General features: G+C 42.3%; 2 protein-coding genes and 1 long non-coding RNA gene across 4 annotated transcripts; all 3 read right to left on the minus strand.

The window, feature by feature from the left end:
- Positions 1-361: 361 nt before the first annotated feature.
- Positions 362-6,663, minus strand: LOC133925083 (serine/threonine-protein kinase Nek5-like). Of its 2 annotated transcripts, none has more exons than XM_062370925.1 (15): positions 6,388-6,663; positions 5,839-6,074; positions 5,685-5,751; positions 5,525-5,590; positions 5,397-5,443; positions 5,267-5,312; positions 5,101-5,181; positions 4,983-5,025; positions 4,823-4,872; positions 4,562-4,643; positions 4,436-4,485; positions 3,244-3,317; positions 2,877-2,928; positions 2,132-2,779; positions 362-2,051 (listed from the first exon to the last, which is right to left on the minus strand). In XM_062370925.1, exons 2-15 carry the CDS (start codon positions 5,934-5,936, stop codon positions 609-611), a joined length of 2,847 nt encoding a protein of 948 aa, XP_062226909.1. In that variant the 5' UTR covers positions 5,937-6,074; positions 6,388-6,663; the 3' UTR covers positions 362-608. The 2 variants fall into 2 exon arrangements, with proteins under 2 accessions (XP_062226909.1, XP_062226900.1); XM_062370916.1 differs by lacking the exon at positions 6,388-6,663 and adding an exon at positions 6,200-6,377.
- Positions 6,664-13,957: 7,294 nt separating this feature from the next.
- LOC133890558 (uncharacterized) lies at positions 13,958-14,613 on the minus strand. The gene is made up of 3 exons (XR_009904072.1): positions 14,392-14,613; positions 14,225-14,317; positions 13,958-14,086 (listed from the first exon to the last, which is right to left on the minus strand). It is a non-coding gene; the product is annotated as an uncharacterized LOC133890558 (long non-coding RNA).
- Positions 14,614-15,471: 858 nt separating this feature from the next.
- LOC133890562 (E3 ubiquitin-protein ligase PUB23-like) lies at positions 15,472-16,998 on the minus strand. The gene has a single exon (XM_062330992.1). It carries the CDS (start codon positions 16,944-16,946, stop codon positions 15,720-15,722), a length of 1,227 nt encoding a protein of 408 aa, XP_062186976.1. The 5' UTR covers positions 16,947-16,998; the 3' UTR covers positions 15,472-15,719.
- Between the last annotated feature and the right edge of the window lie 10,401 nt (positions 16,999-27,399).

The following is a 27,399-nucleotide window of genomic DNA, read 5'->3' on the forward strand; positions in this document are numbered from 1 at the left end:
GCTGAGACATAGCACTTGCGATCAAAGAGTCAATAAAACGAAGCAAGTCCCAACAAGCCAACAGCATCAGCACCACTTGTAATAAGAAAATAATCGTACGCTTGTAGGATGATTTCTCTACAGTTTTTTTAGGAGAAGATATCTCTACAGTTTCAGTAGTAGGAAATGAAAGAGTACATCTAATGCACACAACATGCAACCCTGCCGGGACAAAAGGGGTTTGTGCCTGTCTGATGCTAAAATCAGCTTATTATATATAGGTACATAATGTTATCAAAATGCTTATATGTGGGACGCTTTAAGAGTTGTTGACAAACTAATTATATGACAGAAAATGTAAATGCATTTCGTACAATTTGGATATGGGCAAATAAATATTTGGTGAAAGTAGTCCTTCCACCAGCTTGATCATGTAAATTTAACATCATCTTTGGCGTGTCTTATTTCTTTTCACAAGTCCTGGCTATTTACACCATATGCTAAAGAATGGAGAACTATAGAAATGGAAAACATGGGACCATTTGATCACACGAGGTGAAGAAGCGGGATATGACAAACAACCTTTGCAGATTCAGAGCACAAAAAAAAATCAATAGAGAAGGTAAAGGCTACGAGTACTCATGTGGAACTGCGAGTTCGTCATTCATCATGCCTTTAAAACTTTTAGCCAACCAAATTGCCGTTTCTCGAGGGGACACCTTGGCCTTCCCAAATGGCTTCAGAACAATCGCAAGCTCCTCCAACCTACTGTGTTCCAGTAGCTCCGCAGAAAGCTCTAAGAGCCCTTCAAGAGCCTCAGATCGCTGCCTGAAGGATGTGACATCTAGTGTTTCCTTAGCTGGAGATGCTTCCTCCTTGCATCCATTGTCGATCTCCGGAGTACTAAAATTTACTTCTGGCACGGTGGTTAATTTTATCACATCTGTACTGGCTGGTTTCTGAATGGTAGAATTACCTTCTGAGACATTCGGCTTCACTGTAGAAGAATCAATAAGTCCAGAAGGTATAAGGTTTGGCTGGATGCTTCTCGCATCTCTCTCTTCTCTTACCACGTTAAGAAGTTTGCCAACGTCAGTGCTTTGCACTCCCGTTTCAGCACTCTCTTTTACTGCCTGCTCACCACTGACACGAAAGTTGTTGTGTGTAATGACATGTATAGCGTCCTCAAATGGAGGGGGGTTTACATGAGTAGCTGATGATTTCTCTGATGACTGAAGAGGAGTGGACCCTTTGTCTGGTGATATATTTTTTGTTGTTGTTGGAACAAAGGAAGCAGCATCTGGTACTGATGAAAGCAGTTCTTGCACTGTGAACTTGTCTTCATCACTTTGTGCAGTGACTGTGCCATTGCTCTGGCTCACCATACTGGAGGGCATGTCATCCTTGCAAATAAACTCTTGTTCAGTAATATCAAAAGATGGCTTTATGGCTGAGCTCAGACTAATATCACCATTACTAGTCATTTCCTTCTGAATATTGGTGGTGTTGACCTCTGAACTTGGTTTAGTTGCTACGCCATGCTTTTGTATGGTAGTGTCAGGGATCAAACATTTGCAGGATGAGACCAAGTAGGTTGGTGAATCAGGTTCAGATGGTTCAGACTGGTCGATATTTTCAGCATAACCAATTGTAGAACTGGAGCAAGCGCTGCTATCTTCCTTGGTTGCTACAGCCCTAGGTGGAGCAGATTTCACCTGTGAATTGCCCAGTTTCCTCTGAATACCTTCCAGATGACTTGGAGGAACCATTGGAACACCTGGAAGTTGCACGAGAGCATTGTTTGGACTATTGACAGGTTGGCAAGGACTTTTTGCATGCTCTGTCATGACCTTATTCTGAGCTTGTTTCTTCCCAGTGTGTTGACGACTTGGACTCATAACTCCTTGCCTCCGAGCAGGAATACTAGGACATATAATAAAACTGGGTGGTGTTTTGTTCTTAGCCTTCCCTGAAGCTGCATCATCATCTTCCACAACCTCCTTCACAGGGTCTAGCTGTAGCGGCTCATTTATTTTAGCCTTAACCTTCGCAGAATACTCAACAATTGGTAACTGCAAGATAGTACCAGAAACATAAAAAATTAGCAACGCATAGACGCTGGGTTTAGCAAGAGAAAAACATTGATCCTTACCAAATGCTTCAAGGGAGGAGATACTTGTCCTCGTTTCACAGGTTCACGGCCTACCTTTGATGATTCATGTGATGTCACTTCACTAGACTTTGAACTGGAGGAATTATCACTGTTGTGTTTTGAATCGTCAGATGATCGCTCTCTATTGCTAGGTGAATTTAGCTTTACACGGTTAGCTCTCACAGGTGAATTGCTTTCCCTGAACTTGCTCTCCTCTCTTAGAGTTGTTAGTATCTTCTTGATGATTTTTGGTTGCTTACTCTCATGTCTGGTATGCTTATTAATATGTATGGATTTAGATGAGTCTTGTCTCTCCAGTTCAGGACCAGTAGTGTCTTTATGGCTCTGAAGATCATCAGGTCTTGAACATTTTTTAACCAACATATGATCAGTAGTTTCAGCACCTTCAGTATAAATGGTGTTGTTGGAACTTGAAGCTGGTCCCGATGTGTTTCTTTTACTTGATTGTATACTGTCCATATCACTGCCAGAAATGCTACTACACTGACTCTCAGACATACTTCTCTGACTGCTCCGTGAACTGGTTACAGGTTTCTGCGGCGATCGACCGGGATGTAACATATCAGCAAAAGGACGGTATTGATTTACATAAGGTTGCAGGTATGGATTTTTCAGAATCTCGGATGTCTGTTTACAAAGTGTGACAAATACTCTCAGAATCTTGTAAATGTGACAAACAAGTATTGCAGTTGAAGGGGAGGCATCTATGTGCATAATAGCTTACAATGGGCCGATGTTCAGGACTCTTCCTCAACATGCTTTTGATAAGTGTTTTCCTACATTCAACAGCAAATCCGGTAAACTCATTATAATATGCCAATTAAAAAGGTGATCCTTTTTAGTGAAGAACAAAAGGTGCTGCATCTGCTAGCAGACATCACTTGACTCAAGAAGCTGAAAGACGAAGTATCTAATACAGTATGAAATAACTAGTTTGTGCTTTGGAAACGACAGAAATGTTTCAAAACATTAGATAAATAGCTATGACCTTGAAATTATCTTCAAATAAGAAAGCCAGATGAGAAACTTCTTTATACAACCAATTTGATTGCCAAATGTACTGTGAAGAACAACTGTTCAGATGTACTTACATATATGAAGAATAGCAAGTGGGCAAAGGGCCAATGGAGGAGCGATTTATCTTACTTATCAGTCCAGCCATATCCTGAAAGAAACATAGAACAGATTTAAGCTCACATGAACTTTTGCAATCTTGAAATTGATATCATCGTCACACAGTAAAGGCTGTGCAATAATATAAAATTGAAGCACAGTAGCAATTTGATAAGTTCAGATGCAAAGGAACTGATATTCACGTCATTATTTTGATTCAAAACTTCCATCTAAATTGTGCGCTCCAATCTGTATAGATTTAAAAGCAGAGCATTCAAACTTGGGAGATAATAGTAGACCTCTTCAAATACATTTTGAAAGTCCACGAGACCTAAAAACCTACATCATTCACAGAAATCCAGAAACGAATTTCCTGCATGGATCATGACCCAGTATGTTATGAACCTGAATAAGAAACTCATCGTTCTCCTATATAATGTTTCACATAGCAATATAGCATGTGTATGAAAGTGCACTTGCACATACATAAAGAGGGGAGGGAAGGAGGCAGAGAGAGGATGGTCAGCGAAAGTCATTATTTCTATAATGTGACTTGCGTCTTCCAAGAGTCAGAACCGCACTAAAGACTGAAGAGGTCAATATTTCCCTGCTGTCTGGTCCTTTTTGGTGCTTACTTAAATGAATACGGTAGAAGAAGTGAAAATTAAATTGTTCAACATAGATGTTAAGGTCACAACCTCCCAAAGGAAGATGCCCAATCACTGTTCCTGCTAACTGAAAAGAGTAACTGGTGTTCTAGTTTATCTTTCATTTTCCATTGCAACATGCATAGCTAATAGCTTAATTTATTCATAGTGCTCTAGTCAATCTTGTCCTTCCAGTAGGCAGCCTAGTGACTTTCTGCATCAATTAGTGCACCTAATCTTCTATTAATCGCATCTAATCTTCCATCAGTCTGTAATGACATGTGGTCGTTTTCATAGTTGATTGGTTTATACATCATAGATGGATGTGTTTAGCACATCAAAGTAAATTCAATCATTTGCTTGCCGCATAGGAAGGACAAGTTATGAAACATGGTTAGAAATAGGACCTGCACTGAAGTTGACAATGAAGGCATCTACTGGCAGACAAATATTAAATCATCTCTGGATAGAAACTATTGTTAAATAGCTGTAATGCAAGGAGCAGAAGACGATAAGAACTCACAAAAGCCTTGAAAGCAGGACGATGAGCAGCCATCTCATACATACAACATCCTGCACAAACATATATCAGCTAAAACTAGACATCTAACATTAATTCTTCTAAACATATAAAGTAAGAAATTATTACCAAGAGACCATATATCTGACTTGAATCCATAAGGAATGTCTGTAAGCAACTCTGGGCACATGTAATTTGGTGTTCCCACAACCTAAGAAGTGTCATTCTAGAACATAAGATTTTGAGAACAGGCAAGGCAACTAACATAATGTAAGTAGAACATAAAAGGATGAGTCAACATGTGGCTCTATTTTTCATGCAGGATTTCAAAACAGAAGAGGAAGGAAACATTTTGAACCAAGAAAAAAGGGAAATAAGGGAAAAGATTACTGAAGAGGCTAAATCATCTGCTTTTAAAGTCTTGGCCAGGCCAAAATCTCCTGCAAGTGAAATAGAGATATTTAAACTACAGAAATGAAGCATTGAAAAATACATAAGATGTAAAGTGTAAAGCACAGTTACTGTATTTGAATTAGCATGGGAAACTAACCAAGACGAATGTCCTGATCTTTAGTGAGAAATATGTTTGAGCACTGCAAAAAAGAGAGGTTATACATCATAAATACCTGCATAATAAACTGACCGCATTACTATACTTTGTCACTTACCTTGAGATCCCGATGCAAAACGAAATTTGAATGCAAGTAATCAACAGCTATTGCCAATTGAGTGAACCATTTCAGCAGTTTCTGAAGGTTATTTGCAACAGTTAGTGCACTTATGCATATTGTTTTCTCAATGCATGAAAAAAAGGACCATAAAAGTCATAGTTACCTCCTCTGGGAAGTATGTCCCATTTGCTTTCTTCATCAATTCAGCCCTGTTAGGAAAGAACATAGTGAGACAAAAGTGTCATTGCAACAGCAACAGAGAAGGTATCTTCCAACAAGCAGACCACACTCACATATCGCCACCTTCACAATATCCCGTCACGATGCAAACATAGCAGCCCTGTCGTCACTCACAAATTGAGCTAAACCAGGATGAAACCAAACAAAAAGCATACAAAGGTGCATGCACTAAAGAATGAACCTTCTCAACCCATGCCTCCTTGAACTCGACGATGTAAGGATGTTGCAAGCGAGCAATAAGGGCCATCTGCAATTTCCATTTCTTCTATCAATTCCTCAAAGATATTACTAATTGATAACCAGCACAAAAGAAAAACTAAGCACGCTAATCTTTGGCTGACCTCTTGATGTGCAGACTTGCGGCACCGCTCGGTCTGCCTTGCAAGGCGTATTTTCTTCAACACATACCTGCAATAGCAAACCAAGCAGCTGTCAATTAGGCACCTTAAGGGGCCAACAGACTCTACAAGTAAACTTAAGCAACTTGCATCATACTTCTTCTTCTCTATCTTGTGGTTCACGAGGATGGCAGCACCAAAGGCGCCACGGCCAATCTGCTCCATAACCTCGTACTGATCCATCCGTGACTCCATGGTTCGCAACCTCTCAACACAACTGCTAAAACTTCAGAGCACCAACTTGCACTTGCAAAACATTAATCTCAAGTAATGAAATTTCTCGGATCCCCCTACGCGCCACAGCTCCACTCAGCTCCATACCCTCGGCGATTTCTGCAAAAATCATCAAAACATGCATGAATCAAGCAGCTTTGGTGCACGCTGCACAGTTCGAATTTGAACAAAACATACTCCTGTTCCATCGAATCCGGTCATAATCCTTGACACACCCAACTTACCCGCATAGGAAAACTTAACCACGCAAATCCATTAGAAACATTCAGCCTGAAAAATCCATGGCTGAAGTAGCCACTGTACTACAGTCTACAAGAGAAGCAAACTCACCCCTCACAGGAAAGCTAGAAGTTTATCAACTGTACCGCACACAGTTCCCACCAACCGCCACCACTCGAGACAGGGACCTTACCGGCGTCACCGCTGGCCTCTCTCCACCGACATTGGCCACAGGCGGAGCGCTCCGCCCCCCCCCCCCCCTCTCTCCGGCCGAGTCTGGCGACGGTGTGGGGCCGACGTCTCCGGTCTCCCGCGCCTGAGAAGAGCTCTCGCGGCTGCGCTCGTGGTGCGGTGCCGCCTCCACTGTTGGGGATTTGGTTTGGCTTTTGATCTGGCTTCTTGTTTTTGTTCTGGTGTGCTGTTACCTGTTGGCTATTTAAATCCGTGTATAGAGGAGAGGAGGAGCTTATATCAAGGTTGTGATGATCCTAATACGAATCATAGAATTTTAGGATCATATCATATTAAATCGAAACTATGCTGATTCTATCATATATTTTAAATTTAAAATATCATAAGTTTAGATAAGAGTTCTAACGATCTCACAGAATCCTTAATATCCTACTTATAAAATAAGTAGATAAGTGTAATGATGGATATATATGATAAGTCATTGATAATACTTGAGTTAACTTGAACTTGGTTAATATATATTTATTGATGCTCGTTCTTGTTCATAACTAACTTGAGTTGAATGAAAATAGAATTGGAATGATTTTCTCTGAGTCCAGGTGATTTGTTCTCACCGTATTATCCAGTGTCTAGGAAATTGGTTTTACCGGATGATCCCGTGTGGTGCTGATGCTGACGCAGGAGGTTTTCAATTTAATGGCAAAATTCGAAATAGGCATCAGATAGTCCGATGTTGGCTACTTGTGTTCACCAGACTATTTCCAACAGAGAAGGATTCAAACTGAGTTCTAGTGAGTTATATTCACCGGACAGTCCGGTGATGAGCTATGTGAATACCAGAGAGTACACCAGACCTTTTCTTGCAGAGAATAATTTTTCAGCGCATAGGGGACTTTTGTGCATAGGATTGTTCGGTGGTGAACAGTGTGCACACCGAAGTATATCACCGGACTAATTCTTGTAGAGAGCAAATTTTTAGTACGAAGAAAGAGCTACACTCACCGGATGATCCAGTGTTCAGAAGTAGAACACATCGGAACATCCAGTGTTCATGATTTTTACATGATGTGCTTTCATTTGAGGATTTTTGTTTTGAGCTAACTTGGAGATTGTTTTAGAGTGAGAGAAACATGTTTGTTTGCTTCATAGCGTGCAGGTGATAGATGTAACTTGACGGTCAACGGCGGGATGATTAGGGCCAAGCAGGTGCTTGGTGCTGGATGATCAAGAAGGTCGGGTGGAGTCAAGAGTGATCCTAGTAGTACACGTGGAGATCAAGCAAAGTATAAGGTGATTGATAAAGATGACGTGTCGACAAAGTCAAGTGAAGGAGATGCCGGTGCAAGTGACAATATGGTCTGAGGGATCGGGATCGGGAGAGACTTGCCGGCAGTCAAGATCGCAAGACGAAGGACACACGTTGACATCAAAGCGCTTAGCTTGAGGAGAAGCAAGTGATGGCTAGTCACGCTTTAAAAAGCGTGCTAGTGTTTCACGGTTTGATCATAAAACCACAGGAGGACTGGATGGTCACGTGACATCATCACGAGGCTTGCGCCGAGGCAAAGATAAGTCGTGAAGAAGTCATGGCCGTTCGATGGACGGAGCGATGGATCAAAATGTCTCAGTGGTAGGTAGAAGTGTAATACCATTGAGGGGTATTTTGGGAACAAGTAAACTTAAGCGTGAAAGCAACTCCATATGCTTATAAATAGAGCGGCAAAGCTATAGAGTGAGGTTGAGATAGCCATTTGAGAGCCTAGTGACAGATTTTGGAAGAGATGAGAGGATAGACTTAGTCTTTATAATATGCTAGAGTTTTTATGAGAGAAACAATATGTAATCCGCATAAAATAGGACTGCTCTCTTTGAGTAATGAAGTTTATATTTTTGCATATGCTTGAATTCTCCTCCTTTTAGTCTATTTTTATTGGTTTTCTTGCAAGTTTGCCTTTTTCGATCGTGTTTTTCGTTTTCCTTTTGAGCTGTTTTTTTCTCACCTTTGTGAAGTAAATCTTTTTGTTACTAGAGGCATAAACGTTAATATGCTCATGTATTTGAGAGAGTTTTTAATCCCCTTGCCTTTAGATTATCAACTCGGAGAGTTACTTCTTTCGGTGATTGTCTTTTTGCTTTGTTCATCATCCAAATTTTAAGTTTTTGTGTATAAAGACACATAGAAAGGTCTTGAATAGAACTTATGTTTCATATTATATCCGTAGAGTCATATTGCCTTTGACCTTTTTTCTTACTTTATCTCTCTAAACTTTATGTTTTCATTGTGTGTTTTTTAGAGCGTTAAGTGAACTAGAAGTAAACCATCTATTTCGCAAGAAATCTATAAAACGTTTATTCACCCACCTCTAGTTATCTATCTTGGTCCTACACCTACATATGATCCTAATCTTAACAACATACTTTGTCAACATCTATACATAATTAAGTCTATTACTTTAATCTAACATGTTTTATTAGTTTGTATCTTCAGAATTTATATTTAATGATGTTTCATACTTGTTAAATACATTTTTAATATAAAAAATAAATTAAACTTTAAAAATAAAGATCTCATAAGATTGTGATCCTACGATCCAATTCTGATCGGAAAAAACAATCTCACATAGGATCGCGATACTAAAAACCTTGGCTTATATATGCCTTGCGCCATGGCCGCTCGTAATGACAAGGTTAGTAAGTACTCCCTATGTGATGCAAGTTTTAAATTTTTCGGGTCATTGGATTGACCCAAAACTCAACAAAATAATCTAAATATTTATTCTCCCCTAATTAAGTTAAAAAAAACTAAATAATGACCCAAAACTACTTATTGGGTACCCACTTGCATACTTAACTCCTTATGTTCAACAACGTAAGGTTTATTTTGTTTTGAAAAGGTTATTAAAAGTAAACTTTGACTATTAATTTCTTTTATAATATGCTGTCAAATGCTATAAAATCAACGTCATATTAAAAATACTTTAAAATACAAATCTATTGAGATAAAATTTGTATATGCATATAATTTGACTAATTGCCTATTAAAACTTATTAAGTTTGATTTTTGAAATAAAATATGCCTTATATTCTTTAATAGAGGGAGTACTTGACACCGAGGTGTGGGGTGATCATTTCTTACGATTAAAATTGACAGAGGGACTGTGGTGCACAATGCACTTCGAAGGAAACGTATAGTGCAAGGATGCTTATATACTAGTATATGTTTACCAAGAGAGACTACTGAAGCATTTGCATAAGAGTCTATGCCTCGAACGGAAGCAACTAATTTCACGCTAATCTCTAAACTGAATCCGTTTTTTCCACGCTGAAACTCTTGGGGTGCCGAACGCTTCGGCGACATGTTGGCACGAAAAAACAACCGCTAGCAAGCGTCCGGCCACATGTACCGCTCGCTGTACATGGCCTAATTTCTACTTGCTGAGGAAGGATCTCTTCAAGAAACAGTTGCTGCTGCAAATTCGGCATAAATTTATTCTTGTGATCCGGTGGCCAACGAACAGGCAACCAAGAATCTGAATACATTTTAGCTTGCTGCATACTAGAGGAGAGAGATGTCCCCATCACAATTGCCCGCGTGCCTGCCGGGTAGTCTCCTTCGTCTTGCTTGCTATGTTGAGGCAAGCATGTTTGGATAATTTTTTTTCTGTTTTGTAAGGGTAGATTCAGATGCTTTTGCTTCATGGGAACGGCTCCAACCCCTCGAGAATTTAAGAAGCGGCAGTAAACCAAATCTCAGCTTTTGGATATTGGAGCGGTTCAACCCCCAGCCATACATGATGTATTACAGTACAATACTTTAGTGCTAAAAGAAAAACAGTAGGGCTAATCATATTTTAGAGCAACAAAAAGGGAGCCTAATACTGGTAATAGTTGGCGATGTGATGGATCAACGACCCTTGGTGCCAATGACGAATGGTTGGGTCCTCCCTGTTCCTTGTGTCTTCACTTCTACTAAGATAATCATGACCCTTTTTGAAATAATATAACCATGACTTTTATCCGAATGTACTTATATAGTTTTGGCTTTAAAACACTTTCATAAATATTTATATAAGGCGCATGGAAATGATAAATGTATATTTGTCTTGAAAGCTTGGTAAATTTATAGTATTAATTATATCAAGAACTAAAATACATTGCATAATACTCCCTCTAGTCACAAATAAATATTTTGATGTTTTTTACAACAAATCTGTCTTCACAAGAGAGCTTTGAGCATAATTTTCTATTACAATATACTTATAAAGCCAAACAAAAGTGCATTTCAAGCCATCTTCTCATATAATTTTCATGTTGCTAATCTATATGTTTTGAAAGACATTGATAGTCAAGTATTCAAAAGTTTGACGAGAAATTTGTCCAAAATATCATGTTTTTATGACTAGAGGGAGTATATTTATAGTTAACCGTATTTTGGAGACATATCAGTGATTAATACGGCACGCAACAGTGCCTGGAGTGAGTACTACTGATGTGCAATCTAACTTTGCCCGCAATAGTAACGCTGCTGTACCTCCAGTAGTTACACGATCTGAAATTTTGGTTAGAGTAAGTCAAAATCAGATGCACGTACATAGAGCTAGTACTAGTTTGTCGGCAAAACCAGCTCGTGGCATCATCAAGCTCCAGCAAGCTCTATAAATAAGGTACTGAATGTGGCCGTTGACACAGTTAACCATTCCATTAAGAAACCTGACGACAATCCAGTACTCTTCATGTCGAGTAACAGAACTAACCGTCTTGAGTTGTCCAGCCACAAATTAAACACGCAAACCGATTACAGTGCCAAGAGAACCATATTCCTGAAGTGCCTTTTAGCTTTCTCAGATATATCTTCACTAATTTGCTACTACTAGCTGATAGAATTGAGTACTTGCACGAGCAAACACTGTCTTTTTTTTTACACCGGGCTCCCTTCCTGCAACTTCTAATGGAGGTTTTTTTTATGAGATACGACGCGGAGGATCGAACTATGGCCGGCTCGCCTCATGCCTAGAGCTCTGCCACTGGACACCATGCCCGTTCGCAAAAAGAAAATAGGATGCTCAAATCTTTCCTCTCTCTTTCAATTCCCTTTTATTTTTGGGCAAAGGAGATGCATATATCCTTTACAAGTTGCCATTTCGGCCTGACCGATGGGCGATGCTACCTACACGGTAGCCCCCCCCCCCCCCCTCCCTCAAAGAAAACCCTTCAAAGAAACGAGGTCAGAGAAGGATGGTGCAACCACAAGACACCAGGGAGGTATCGAAGGATAGAGCATAGACATATATACGCGCGCTCATGTATATGAAGTTCGCAGCATGCACCACGCTAGGTATAAAATATTTTTGCAAAGGTACCGACTTTAAACCAATGATGGACTAAAAAAATGATTGGGTATTCTAAGCTATCTGTTAGAGATCTAGATATCTCACTTGAGCTGCTACATATAATAAATTATTGAAAAATAAAAATTAACTGATGTTCTATGCAGCATGTAAATACAAGATGGATCCGCCCTACTACGAACTAACAACTAATTGAATAACTATAGTTATTGCCTATCAATAAAAGGTGTTTAGTTGACTATCGATGGCAAATAATCATCGCCATAACTAAAAGGCCCTAACTACTTAAAGAAAAAGAGCCTGAAAATTAAGCGACTAATTTTTTTGCAAAAGCGAATGGCGAACTAATTGGAAGGTCCATTGGGACCTCGCTACTCCCTAGCTAGCTCCTCCATGTAGCATCGCCATCGTGCCCCAACCTCTGATCAACCGGGGCACGGCGCTCTGATAAACTGTTCAATGCTTGTGTACCCACACGTAGAAGTATAGTAAATCCCTGGTTTCAAAACTCAAAGCACTGCAGACTCATGTAAGAAAAGCTTTCGTTCTCGCATCTCTGAAATGAAATGGTTTGGTTAATCAGAACTCAGAAAGTGGCATGCAGCTCATATCAGCTCACTAGCTACTATTTGCGTCATTTTCGCGCCGAACTATTCTCCGAAACGTTATCATCACACACATCACGTCCCTTGCATTCTTTCTAAGCTCGTGGGATGAGTTGACCACTGGTGGTTAGGGAAACCAGGCAAGGCCTTGATTCCATTTTGTTTTTGAAAAATGAGTGTTATTAATTCTTATCTTTACATTAAACTGATATAACCACATAAAAATTTACCTTTAACCTCTATATAACTATAATACACAGAGTATAATTAAAAAACATCAACCTGCTTTAAAAACCCCACACAAAACAAAAATCTACTAAGATAGAATTACATCTCCTCAGCTGAGGCTATTACCAGGCGTGGATTCTATGATGAGGGGCCGATGGTGCACAAGTACTACCTATTACCTATTAGTAGGCAGCAGCTAGGTGATGACATGGGCGCCTGGTCAAGCGTTGTTGGTCCAGCTAGCCGAGCTGGTCAGGTCAGACAAGCATCTCCGCCATGTGCCCACATGTAACAAACCCGTGGTACTGATGCAATAATATAAGGTACAATAGCGGGATACAAGTGTTTAGAATGTTCTAGAAGGTTCTGGAGGATTCTAGAGAGAGGAAGAGGGTAGTAGAGGGAAGAGGAGGAGGAAGAGGGTGGGAGGTAGATGGAGTCTTTCGACTCGCCTCGAGCCGCAGCTCGTCGCCGCCGGGTTCAGGTCCTCATTCTTCGATCCCCTCTATTTTGCTGCTTCCTTCTTGTGTGCTTTGGAACGTGAGTTGCATGGGCCCGGAGTTAGCCCAATACCTTCATCAATCCATCAAGCCTGCAGCCCAATAGCCCGTGGATCCATGTACATGACACCACATCCCCAAGAGTCGAGACGGATACGAGCAGCGTGCCAACTTGGAGCCAAACCTCACAGCGGAAATCCATTGGCGCCAGGCTACAGGGCGCGTGGGCGCCATGTGCCACGTCCGGGGGCCCGGGCCGATGCCAGGATGGACGGGCGCCATCCCCCTGAAGGCTGAAGCTAACTAGATTAGATCTGCAGCAGAAACAAAAACAACACCTCGTCTCTCGTCTGGACTATAGCGTCCTCCGATCCGTCCAAACGACGCTGCAAAGCGCGCGTTCTCCTCGAGAAAATCGACCGGCCTTCTTCCAGCTCCAGCCTCCAGGAGCTGCGGCTTGGTGAAATGGAAGGCAGGCGGGACAAGTGAGTGAGGCGCCAAGCTTGCAGCCCGGCCGCACGGCGCCCGCTGAGGTCGCTACCGCAGCGCTCATAATTGGGGGTCAGCTCACCACGAGCCGCCACCGATAACGGCGTGGACCGTGGAGCGCCATGGAACGTGCGTGCGGCTCGGTGGTCCACGGCCCTGGGATTGAGTAAGAAACGGGTAGTGATCAAGTGACGGCTTTCGGCGCGCACTTTCGCTTATCAGCTATGTGTAATCGCCGATTTATTGCCATTGGCCAGTTGGGTATACGTACTTAGCCAGAATTTCCTGTGCGAGTTGATAGCATCGGCAGCGCAAGCCTGTAAGCACGAGAGGTACGTATTGGCCTCTTAAGGAAACCGGGCTCTGCGCAGCAGCAGTAGCGTGCGGCCATGTTCTGTACCCGCCTGCACACGTGCCATTGCAGCAGGCGAGCGGATGGTTTATGCTTCCCATTTCGAGCCCAATAAATCCAACCGCCCGACCGTGTAGGATGGAAGATGAACAGCGATCACGACTCCAGCTCCATGATGCTGCGCGGAAGGTAGGTATTGAGACGTTCCAGACCGAAAGATATAAAGAAGTGGCCCAATATATGTTTTTAGGTGGCGTTTGACAACTGAGAAAAGAATCACCTGAGGATACAACAAACAAGTCTCGAGTTTCTATACCTGAGGATACAACGAGGTAAAATGCTTTCCAAGAATCACCGCGAATTCCTCCATGGACACCATTTCCATGCACTCCTTCGCCTTAACATACACCTGCCCAAATGAAGCCCTACCAAATCAGCCAATAAGCCTCGACAGCATCCGGCGGCGGGGGTGGGGGGACGTACGGTGTTCTTGATGGAATCGGTGGCGAGGATGGCGGAGTTGTCGCTGGAGGTGTAGGAGGGGAGGCAGTCGCGGGGCGGCTCCACACGTGGGAGACGCGGACACGGGACTTGCCGTGCCGACCCTGGAGCTGGAACCCCTCGGCCATGGTTACCGCCGGATCTGATTCTGGTCTAGTGTGCTGTGCGGAGTGATGCGTGAATGTGATGCGATCGGTGACTCATCGCCTCATCGGTCGCTGGTTGCGCCGGACGGATGCCTGCGGGGACGCTTATTGTAGACGGGCGTTGGGCCCGGCTGCAGCGGGCGAAAGTGACGTGTTCCATGCTCGCGTCAATCCTCCACGGGGAAATTCTATGCCATTAGGAGGTACCAAGCCTAACACCTGAGAGCTCTAACGTTTTGTAGGAGTTGTTTGGTAGGACTCTACCTTCAGATTTGCTTCATATATTCATAGATCCGTAGTGAAGCAGATACATCAGTAGATTATGGTAAAAATTTGTAATATCTCTCTAACTATGTGAGCTAATTGGTTTTCATAGGAGCGGATTCACATTTAAAGCAATGTTTTGATCACGCTACACATGTAAGTTGGTAGACCTGTAAGTCGACTAGTCCACGAAATCATGGAGTCACCCGTTTGAGAGTGCTTTGTATGACCTTTACTATTTATTAATTTAGGTTTGTTTGTTTGAGCTTCTGTTTTTGGAATTTTCTGAAAAGTTGTGATTTTGATTTGTCTAAAATACTGTTTTTAAAAATAAGTTATTTGCTTTCACAATAAACTTTTAACTTCTCAACACATAGCATTAAAAACATCTCTCAGCGAGCTTCTCAGTTTTAATTTATTTTTTTAGAAGTAAATTTTTGGTTTCTTTAGAAATTACTTTTTAAAACATCGTTTATTCTAGCTTCTGGTAGCAGTAGAAGCAGAACCCAAAAAAAAAAACAAACATGACCTTAATACTTCAATTTAAGTTTGTCAGCTAGGATTTTTCTAGGAATTTTGCGTGATCTCTTTGAAAAGAAGGATATTTCTAGGAATTTTTAGTATTTAATTTAAATCATAAGAATTTGGATCACTTGATTTGTAAGAGGATTTGGATGCCAACTCTTCTTTACAAACAGATTTTTCATGGCAAGATCTTTGCACGAATTGCAGTCCGTTGAATTGAACAAATGATCAGGATTACATCATCGGATCATCCTAAGCTAATAGCCAAAAATCTTATCTAAGATGCATTCCTCTTCCGCAGGCACAATCTGATACCATACGGATCGAGCTAATAAAATAATGAATCAACAAGAGAGTCCCTGATGAACTAACTCATCATGAAGGGTAGAGCGCCAAAAACTTTAGAGACAAGCAGGGCGAGCTCCTCCATACTCTGGAGTGCAGCTTGAGCACCTCATGCACCTTCTCCTTGGTCCTCACACTGCACTGCTCAGACCGCAGCGCCAGGCACAGCTTCGCCACGACGCCGGCCTGCGCCATCTCCTGCAGCACAGCTGGCGTCGCCGCGTGCCGCGCCACGGACCGCAGCACGCGCACCGCCCGCTCGCTCGCGGCCTCCGACACCCGCAGCACCTTCTTGCCCACCACGGCCAGTCCCGCCGCGTGCGCGACCAGCTCGGAGCGGCCCTCGGCGCACGTGCACAGCCGGTCCAGCGCAGCGAGCGCGAGCTCGCACACGCGCCTCTCGGGCTCGTCGAGCAGGAGGTCCACGAGCGCCGGCACCGCGCCGGCGCCGACGATCTTGGCGCGGGTCCGGCCGTACGGGCAGAACGCGGCGAGCGCGTGGAGCGCCGCCTTGGTCGCCCGCGTCGAGATGCGGGTGCGGACCACGCGGACCACCTCGGCGAGGAGGTCCTGGCTCAGCCCGATCACCCAGGCCGGCCAGGCCGCGTCGGTGACGGACCTCACAAGCAGAGCGGCGTTCTCCCGCGACTTCAAGTTCGACGAGCGGAGTACTGCCGTGAGTGCCTCCCCCAAGTTGGCGTGCCTGGCCACGATGCCAACCAGCTCCGGCTCCAGGATCCGGAGCGAGGCAAGGACCCCAACCGCCTCCTCACGCGCCGTCGAGCACGCATCGCCACTGCTCACGACGCGAGACAGCACTTCGAACACCCCGTCCTGGGACTCCAGCACTGCCCTGTTGTCCTCGCATTCGGCCACTAGCTCCTGCAGCCTCTTGAGCGCGCCGACCTGCGCCGCCGCGGCGTCGGACAGGAGCGCGGCCATCTCTTCGCCGGAAACGGGACCCCGCAGTGCGGTCACGTCCTCGTCGACCTCCGCCCCGGGGGAGAGGGACGCGAGCCAGGCGTGGATGAGGCGGCGGAGGGTGTGGTTGGGCGTGAGCTGGGGCTCCGGCGCGAGCGGCTGGCGCGTGACGGGGCAGGTGCGGCCGCTGCTGGCGGAAGCGGGAGCGGCGAGCCACCGCAAGATGGCGACACGGTCGTAGGAGATGCCGGTGGGCAGCGTGACGGGGTCGCGCATGATCTGCAGCGAGATGGGGCAGAGGAAGTGGGACGGCACCTCGGCGGGCGCGCTTGCCATTGTCCCCGAGTTTGACGAGCAGGTGTGAGGCCGAAGTAAGCTTTATAAGGTGGTGGTGGGGGGGGGGGGGTCGACTGGAGGTGAGCCGGTGAGCGTTTGCTTTGGGAGTTGACACTTGAAACTTCCTACGGTGAGGAGAGAGGAGGACACGGAGGGAGGGAGCGCGCGTTGCGGAAGCGCGGATGTTGTCGTAGGTTAGTTCAATGGCGCGGAGCCGGGGATTCCGTTTGGTTCGGTGGTGTTCACATGCGTAGCATCACATGCCCCGGTGCGTTTTGTTTACTCGTCCCGCGCGGTTGGGTCAGAGGCTCAGAGCTGCGCTGGACTTTTCATCAGACCCTTGGGTTATTGTATATTTAGATGTTGGTCTCTTATCTCCTTGTTGGGTTTGGCTGATTTTTTTTCATTAAGAAGGTCTACACCCATCTAGCAGTAGAGGTGCTGAGCGAACGTCTCCGAGACAGTCACCGGGGATCGAACTCGGATTGGCTGACTTTCTTGAGCTCGTTTGCATTCAAGAGTTTAGCTTTTTTCGGACCTTTTTAGTTTTTTCTTTGCAATTATAATGTGACATACATGTGCACAAACCACTATGCACACACACCACACTCGTACGCATGTGAGTAGTTTATATCACACGTTTATAGATAATACTGTTAAAAACACTCATGTGTGTGTAAATTATGAGCGCTAGTATTTGAACCTTGTGGGTGAGATCCTACCCCACGCTTTCATCACCACATCGTAGTTCTCTTTGGACTTTTCTAGTTTGAAAAAAACGTCAGTAGAGGTGGTGAATGTGTGAAGGGTGTCTACTTTGGATTTTCTCTGAGTACGACAAATTTTGACTAGTAGTGCAGTATAGCTAGTTTAATGAATGGAAATTGCTACTCATACAACTTAGTTACGGTCTGTTGTGCGGGTGCTTGATGGCTCATGTGCTGCCTCCAGTTGAAATGGAGTGGTACGACTCAATCGTATGTATAGCAGCGTGCACTGTTCATAATGAATACTTCTACGAAGAAAAAACCCTATTATGTAGTAGATTACTATAGCAGTTTTACAGAGCTTAGGATTGAAGGTTGAAGAGCTTACAAGTAGGAATGGGATGTCATACACTGCTTTTGGTTCTTTATGTTTGATATATCTTGAAAAGAAAATAACTCCGCATGTACATTTGCTAGGAAAAAAAACTAGATTATCATATGCAAACCTATTCCGTATTTTTGCTTGACTACAAGTAAATATGGTGAAATTCAGAGACGGAGTTCCTTGTGGCCAAGGGGGGCCATGGCCCCCTCAATATTTGTACAAATATTTATATACTTAGTAATATTTTAGATAATTTTAGTGATGAAGCTTCAAATTCGTCACATCTACATTGTCTAATTTATGGATCTCTTAGTTTTGCCCCCCTCTAAATTACAGCTCAAGCTCTGTCACTGGTGAAATTTGTGAAAGACGGTTGACTCCTTTCACTGTTAGTGTTACCTCGCATTACTTAAAAAATATTTCTAGAGACAAATAGTAACTTATTTTTACAAACGTTTAGTGCATCCGCCTGCGATCGAAGGCCTATAGAAATGAATGATTTTCACATGCACAAAAGTGACCGCGTTGATTTCCACAGGCGGTTCCTTAAGCGGACCGCCTGCGATAGTCGGTCCCTCAATCGATATTTTTTGAACCGAAAAAAAGTAATTTTTTTTGACCGACCAGGAACCCCACGTGGTCGCAAGTCACAAGTCACGTGTTTTTTCGCGCGAAATACGTGCGCTATGCGGTTTTTAGCACTCGAACTCGAAACCTGTCGGGTGTGCGAACCCTCCCCACCATCACAACAGAGAACGACTACTGAACATATGAGCATATGTAATTCTTTTGATATCTGCAACTCGAAACTTTAAATAATTATTTGGGTATATAAATGATATCAAATAAAAAACTTTTCAACTACAAAGTTGTAGATCTTGTCGAGAGCTACAATTTTCATATAAACTTTATCCTCATCCGATTTCGTATGAAAAAGTTATGAATTTTTGAAGATAAACTGTCGTCTATTTTCACAGACAGTTCCTTATATGAACCATTGTAGAAATGACCATATTATCGCAGACGGTCCGTTTAAGGAACCGCCTGTGGAAATGGGTGACAGCTTATCTTCAAAAATTCATAATTTTTTTATATGAAGTCGAATAAGGATAAAGTTTATATGAAAATTGTAACCCTCGACGAGATCTACAACTTTGTAGTTGAAATTTTTTTCATTTTAAGTTATTTAGATGCCCAAATAATCGTTTGAAACTTTAAATGATTATTTAGATATCTAAATGATTTCAAATAAAAAAATGTCAACTATAAAGTTGTAGATCTCATCGAAAGCTACAATTTTCGTATAGATTTTTTTCTCATCCGACTTCATATACAAAAGTTATGAAATTTTTAATGGATGATCATTTCCAGATGCAGTTATTATCACAGGTGGTTCATATAAGGAACCACCTGTAAAAATATATTTTCACAGACGATCTGTAACCGCAGGAGACCCTCGCCAATTGTTCAGACGATTTTTCAAATAAATCGTCTGTAAAAAATTACGTTAAATATCTCAAAAAATAGTTTTTATAGTAGTGTAATCAAAACTCCAAATTTGTCTAAACAAGAACAAATAATCATTGCTTTGAATGGTAGTACAGCAGTAGCTGTACAAAGAACAACCACACAGGTGCCGTCTGTATCGGTTAGTCAATGATCGCTGACCGCGTTCCAGTCTTCTTGGAGACCATCGGAGGCTCTTCCTCCAAATATACACAAGCTCCGGCGCCATTTCGCAAAGTCAACTTTCTTGGGGATGGATGGAACTTGGAAGAGTGGGAACTGGGAAGACTCAACGGTTGACCTGGAAAATATTGGGATTAACAAAACCGAGAAAGTCAGAAGGCCTAGCGATTGGCGCTGGCTCTGCTCTGCAGACGCTTTTGTTTATTCAGATCTCTGAGACACTGCCATGTTCCAGCTCTAGAGATGTGCGCACCCCGCACCCGCATGCAGTTTGGATCAGGTAGCAGCCGATGTGGCCATAATATTCAGAATAGTTTTATTGTTCATCTGATCTGAACATATGCCGGTGTGGTGGTGTGATCATAATATTTAGAATAGTTTTATTGTTCACCTGATCTGAACATATGATCTGTTTATGCCTATCATGCTTAGATAGTTTTTTATCATCACCTTTAGAATCTTTCATTAGCTTCCTCTATCTAAGGATACGTTTCATCTCCTTTTTTTTTGCATGAATACTATTTATCTTATTGATGTGGAGCTGATAGTTTTTCCTTTAGATATGCATATATAATGCTTTTAACTTTGTGATATATAAATGGATGATGTGATGATGAATGTAGTAGCAACGAAAGAGAAAACTGGCATACCACTACTAGCAAATTGGTCTTCGAAAATGGTCGGATTAATCAATGCTCAACTGCCGGAAACATAAAACCTGGATCTAGTCGGACCACGTCGGCACGTACATGGCAACAGTTTGGTGCTAGTTCATAATCTAATATTAATAGTCGTACTGGTACATGCAACTTGATTCGCTGTTCATGTCGAGATCTGGAGTTCTCTCCATGGTTTTGCCAAATCTAGGGGTAGATATAGATCATCAGAAATTGAGATAGTCCCACACTCTCTACCATTTGAGCACCAGAGAATTGAAGGTCAATTATCCCCTTAACCATGCACGTTCTCTCACATATGTCTGATGTCTACCATTCGTGTGAGAGCCATGTTCACACGTTCCACTGGTTCCGTTGGAAGTTACCCACGTAACTTACCCTTATTTTTGTATTTGACTCCAGTACACATAAATGATGATAATATTATAGTACAGTTCTCGAAGGAACTCCGAATTCGTAACCAACTATCGATAAAGAACTGTTTGAACTGCTACGCAAGAACTAAGAATGGTCATCAGTTATTTCCTCGAATTTTAGGGGTAAGCAAGAGGGATGGTGGCGACTGATTATTCGGGTTGACCTTTTTTGGGGGGACGGCGAGAACGAGATCCCATGTGGACCGATAGTAGTGCTTGTCGAACGCCGACATCGTCGTTTTATTCTTTTCCTTTTTACTTTATATTGATTCGTTTGGGAAATTGCATGGGATAGCAGATAGGCGCTTGTGTGTAGTTGTGTGAGAACGCGCGCGGCGTTGACTTTTCACAATCACCGAGAGTTTGAACATGTGAAGAAGAACATGCAACTCGTGTTGGCCTAACTAGCTAGTTTGACCTTGCAAAAAGCTGACCCGTTCAAGCAGTGTTCATTAACTTTGGAGGGAACCTGTGAAATTTCTAGTCATCATAACTTGTGATGGCCTTACGTATCATTGGGTTACCCCTTTCCAATAGTTTAAAATTCAACTATTAGTGTCTCGTCAGAACCCCACCGAATCATGTAACGCCTAGCCAACCGTGTCTTATAGTGATCTTCTTCAAAGCCAAAAAAACTTCTGCACTAGTTGTCCATGAAATCCCTCCGAGAATGAATCTTAAAGGTGACCGGTATTAGAGTTGACCGATGCATACGTATAGGAATACTGGTTCCCTATAAAGTCCAGCCCCGCACCGCCACCGCCACTGCGCGCCCAGCCATCGCACCATGGTGGTAATCAATCGTGCCACCACCGGGCCTTCTTCATGACGATAAGCCCAACTCATCTTGTAAAGTGGGCTTGAATCGGTTACACTGCTCAAATTCGATAGTTGTAACTTGATTTTTTTATATATTTTAAAATTTCAAATTTAGTAATTTTAGTGCCTAAAATTACTAAATTTGAAGAATTAAAATATATAAAAAATCGTTACCACTTTAGAGATTGCATCCCAACGGCCCACCCTAATGCCGCGTTGGTGCGACAAAGCAGCCCAATATGGCCTACTGGTCTTCCGGCTGGCCCATTTTGCGCTTTGAAGCAGCAAATTAGCTTCCATCTTGTCGGCAATGAACAGTGAGCTGAAGTGATCAAATTCTTCTAGTCAAAGGCATCCTTACATATTACGATAGGTCTATCAAGAAACGAACCAAATGGATAGAGTTATGCAATATAACATCAGTTGTAAGCATTCCATCCGAACACGTGTCTGTTTACTCTTCCTGGCTATCTAGAAAACAGAACACGATAAATACCTCCACTGGTTCACTTGGAAAAATGTTGCAGGCAAGTAAGATGAGGGAAATGTAGAGGAGCACGAGTTCAGTCAACACATAAGGTACTTTATTCTAGTTTCGGTGGGAATTATTCTAAGTGGTGTCATTTGTTGGGCATGTGCTGCAAAGATAAGGCACCGTTTACGTGTGGAAATAAAGCAACGCATGGATGGCATGAGAAAACAATTTTTTAAAAATAATATCATTTTATTGTAAAATTGTAAAAATAACACCTAAAATAAAAAAATTGTAAAATAGGTATATGCCGGTACACAGAGCACTCAATCTATTTAGCAGTGGGCCCGAGGGCCTATCGGTAAGCATGTTGGGCCGAAAAGACATGTCGACACTCCGTGTGCCGATAGACTCCCAGGTAGACACCGAGATGGACGTTGGGCTAGGTGATAGCCTGTTGGCCTGTCGGCACTTATAATGCCGACACTCCTGTTGGCAACCAGTGTGCCGATAAATAAATTTTCTTAATTTTTTAGTGATTTTTAATTTGGAAATAATCATGTATTTAATGAGACACAAGCAGAGTAAAATCCAATGTACGTAAACATGGAAGGATTAGGCATATGTCAGCATTAAACAATACCGCTTATAATATTGAAATATTAGACTGTGTGAAATACCACGGGCCATACATCGACTCTAACAACGATAGTGACATATTTGGTACATTTTTTGTTCCATCATAGACATGCATCGATGACAAATCTAACACACCTTAGGAAATTAAAACTAGCCGATTACTATTGGCACTTTACTGAGTGCAACGTGTGTACTTTCCCTTAATCCCCGCCTTCGGTCCAGCTTCACGATCCCGACGTGCCCTCTCGTGCTTCCGCTCCCTATCCACCTCACGTGCCTCTGCTTTGAGGTGGTTCTGCTCCTCTATCATCTTTTGCTCTTCCTCCTGTAGGCGTTTGTGGGTCACCTCTCTTTTCTCGTCGACTTTCATTTCATGGAATCATCTCCATGCCGCCTTGTGTTGGGTGTGCAAGAGGAACACATCTGTTGACTCTGCTTAGTATCGATCCACTGTATGAAGTTGCATAGTGGTGGTGGAGACTAGTAAAGAAGGAAAATTTTGTAAGTGGTTAACGACAGATAGTTGTGTTTTAATTTTGCAATATGCGAGTACCTAACTATGGTAGCCACTACAGATGTTGCCCTCCGGTCGGTCGTACTCGTAGTTGGAGCATACAAAAAACTTCTTGTTGTAAGTGTATGAGAAGTCATTGGACTTCCTAACCCTACACAGGTGTCCACACCAGCACATTGGAACTTCGGCCCTAGCACACAAAAGATTTGGCATTGACTTCTTTGGACGAGGATCAGAGGCTATTTTGGTAAGAGGAGAAGGCTTTGGTTTGTTTAGACAAGTTGCCTTCTGTACTGCTTTTTATTAAAAAAACCAGGGCTGGTTCATGGACTACGTTTATGGAGATTTCGCTTAAAAACCTAAGTTTGAAAAGACTATATCTGAAAAGGCTACATCAGAAAAGACTATTCTGAAAAGGCTAGTTTTGAAAAGTCATTTAATTTTGAAAAGTCTACGCTGGAAAAGACTATATCTTAAATCGTTGGATTAGGATTAAACAATATGATAAGCATTGTACGTAAGGCTTAACGGTAATATTAGTATAATTAATTCACAATAATGCATCTATAAAAGGGTTCGCATAGTTCGAACTGTAGGCATAACGAAATAATGGTTGCTAGAGGTGGGAGACGGTGAACAAGAGGGTCTAGTGGCATGGGGAGGGCACCAGTGATATGGCCGGGTTCCTTTGGTCATATTTCATGCGAGGAGCCACTCGAGGAGCATGACATATCCGGGTCCATAAAATACCATGAACCCCACAATACGGTCAACATCTCTGATTCAATAACTATACTATACTCTGTCAGTTTAAATAATTGTAATGACCATACAACATCTACGGGAAAAAACCCTCAATATTCGTATTCTACATACCCATCAAATATTATCGTTACTATACCTATTCTGTTGACACTCTACCATTGTAAATCTAATGCTGCCCAAAAAACTATTCCATTTCAATTCTACATATCCTATATCTACATAATATTTCTACTACATATATATCTCCAATTCATAACAATTCAACTTCAAACTATTCTAATCTCCTAAATTGTAAGTATTTTTAACTACATAAATTGTCTATCTATTTAAAATAAAATTCTAACTCTAAATTATCTTACTATTGAAAAATACTAGCTAAATTGTCAAACAATTGTAAATATTTTTGAACTACATAAATTATGTAAATAATGTAGATTCAAAATCAACTTCAAACTATTTTAATCTAAATTGTGTACCTAACTATACTCTTTTTTGAATTATTGAAAAAATTGACTTATGTATATTCTATACTAGATTTTCTATTCTACTGTATTCTGAATTTTCATACTTCAAATCCCATAGTGGACTTTTTCCCTACCATTCTAAATACAATGTTGAGAAAATCCACAACATTTCTACTGTACAATTCCTACATGGACGGAAAATTTGTTCATCTATTCATATCAGATTCTTAATTCTACTACCGACAAATTCATAACAATGCAACACCAAACTATTATAAATAAATAAATTTTGAAAACATTAAAGAACCTACCGCTAGTTCCTAATCCATACCTACTCTATTCTAAATTAAATATCCTTATTTTCCAAAAATTTCTACTCTGCTATAACTAATTTCCTAACTATACTATATTTTTTACCCTACTCTAACTAATTTTCTAACCATACTATATTTTCTAACCTATTCTAACTATTTTTCTAAATATACTAAATATTCTATTGTTTTTCTAACTAATTTCCTAATTTCCCTAAATTTTCTACTCTACTCTAACTAATTTCCAAACTATACTATATTTTCTAATATTTTCTGACTAATTTCCTACTGATTTTCTAACATTTCCTAATTTTCACTAACTACTACCTATTTTTTCTAAAGAAAAAGAAAAACATATTATACCTTCGTCAGTTGGCCGCCTCCGCTCACCGCACTGCCCCGGTTGTCGTCATGCCGCTGCTTGCCATGCCTTTGACTCGCCCCACTGCCCTGCCGCCGCGAGCCGTCCCGCCGGTTGTCACTGCACCCATGTGACTGCCCACCCGCCCGCCTCTGCTCGCCACGCCGCTGTCGCTTGCCGGTCATGCTCGAAGTCGAGTGTGCACTTGGTATGGGGAAGACAAATCGACGGCCATCGGGAATAAATAGAGGCCTATTGGTACACGAAATGTTGATGACCTAACGTGGCATTTGTAGGCACTCCTCGTGTTGATAACATGAGACTTGTTGGCACTCCGCGTGCCGATTTCCTACGTGGCAATGAGCCCGAGGCCTACCGATAGATACATATTTTTTGTAATTTTGTGATTTTAGGTATTATTTTTGCAGTTATTTAATAAAATAATATTATCAAAAAAATTCTGAGAAAACATGCATAAGGCCCCTAGTTGCTGATGTTGAGGTACAATCGACGAACTCAGAATTAAAAAGGAGTTGAGTTTTCAACATACAAGTCCAGTACGAGTGCTAAGCTTTTGGAAACTGATGGAAATTTTCACCAAACATAGGTAAAAGTTTAGTAATATAATTTATGTTGGATAATTTCATTGTCATATTTTGGTTTTCAACAGACTACTTGTATACTTTGTGGTATGACAACCATTTGCTTTCTCGTTATTGTAGAATGAGAATGATCGAATGACGCAGTTTGTATTCATTGGTCAAGCCTATTTGTAGGCAATACAAGAGCGCGCACAATGCTATTCTAACTAACATGCGACGTGGTTGTTACATATCCTTTGGAGTAGGAGCCGGCGATCAGCTGTATGCCGTTAGATGTGGAGTGACGTTGAAGCAGTTGACGCCGTTGGAGCTGGTGATCAGTTGGAGACTTAGTTAAGGAGACCCAATAGAGCTGGCCACTCTAACAGCCCCCCTCAGTCTAGACATGGGCACACGTGCAGACTGGTGCGGAACTCCTTGAAGATTGTAGATGGCAATACTTTGGTGAATATGTCAGGAAATTGTGAAAAAGGTGGTGCATGAAGAGCTTTGATAGCAGCGAGAAACACTTTGTCTCGCACAAAATACAGATCTATCTCAACATGCTTGGTTCTTTGATGCTGTACTGGATTGATAGATAGGTACATTGCACTGACATTATCGCAGTAGATGATTGTTGATTGTTTTGACGTTCGATGGAGCTCTTGCAGGAGTTGTTGAGCCAATAACACCTGGCTACCGTATTAGCAATGTCTCGATATTCAGCTTCCACACTTGATTGGTATATTATTGGCTGACGCTTAGACGACCATGTGACGAGATTCACTAAGGAAAATACAATAGCCGGACGTGGATCGTCCTGTGTCTGGGCATCTAGCCTAGTCTGTATCTGAATAGACGACAAGATCATGAGACGTGGACCGATTAATGTGCAAGCCAATATCGGTGTATAGAATAAGGGGTCCCCTGTCAGAGAGAGTCCGCACAAGAGAGTGCCAGTTGGCAGTAGATTTTTTCAAAAACCGTGGCCCTATTGCACGACCAGGAAGGGCTCTTGCGACTAGCCCACTAATCACGGAGGTAAGCCCTACGATCAGCCTCACTGGTCGTAATGTAGATATTTCACCTTAACCTATCAAGTCGCATTAAATGCTATCTACCCAACTGTTTTCCTTCCCCATGTACCCCCTCCGGCGAACGAAGTCTTTGCCATCATAGATGGTTAGTGTCCCGTTCTGTAGCATTTAATGCTACAGAATGACCTTACAAATAGGCATGGTGCAGCACGACAGATGGGATGCATTGCAGGCGGGCATGCGGCGTGGGGCGACATGACAGGGCAGGTTGGTCGACCAGTGTAGGGTCTGCATATGTTCCCTAGCTAGAGGTAGTTGGTTTCGTTAGGACTAGACCAGTCACGTTATTGGCACGATCTGTTTGTATGTACACCATTCCTGCTATATAAATAGGGGAGGACCGGGCTTTTAAGAGGGAGAGGAATACATCTGTGAACCATTTGATACAATCCATAAAAGAATACATAGGCCGTAGGGTTGTTATCCCGCAGGAGGCTTGAACTCGGATAACCCTAGTGTTCTTGAGTTCATACACACACGCACACTGAACACGTCGATCTTGCACCCATCGTTCGGTATACCCAGGATGTATTATTAGGGATTAACTCTCGATAGT

The sequence above is a fragment of the Phragmites australis genome, chromosome 1 (genome assembly GCF_958298935.1).
Source record: "Phragmites australis chromosome 1, lpPhrAust1.1, whole genome shotgun sequence".
Classification (NCBI taxonomy): domain Eukaryota; kingdom Viridiplantae; phylum Streptophyta; class Magnoliopsida; order Poales; family Poaceae; genus Phragmites; species Phragmites australis.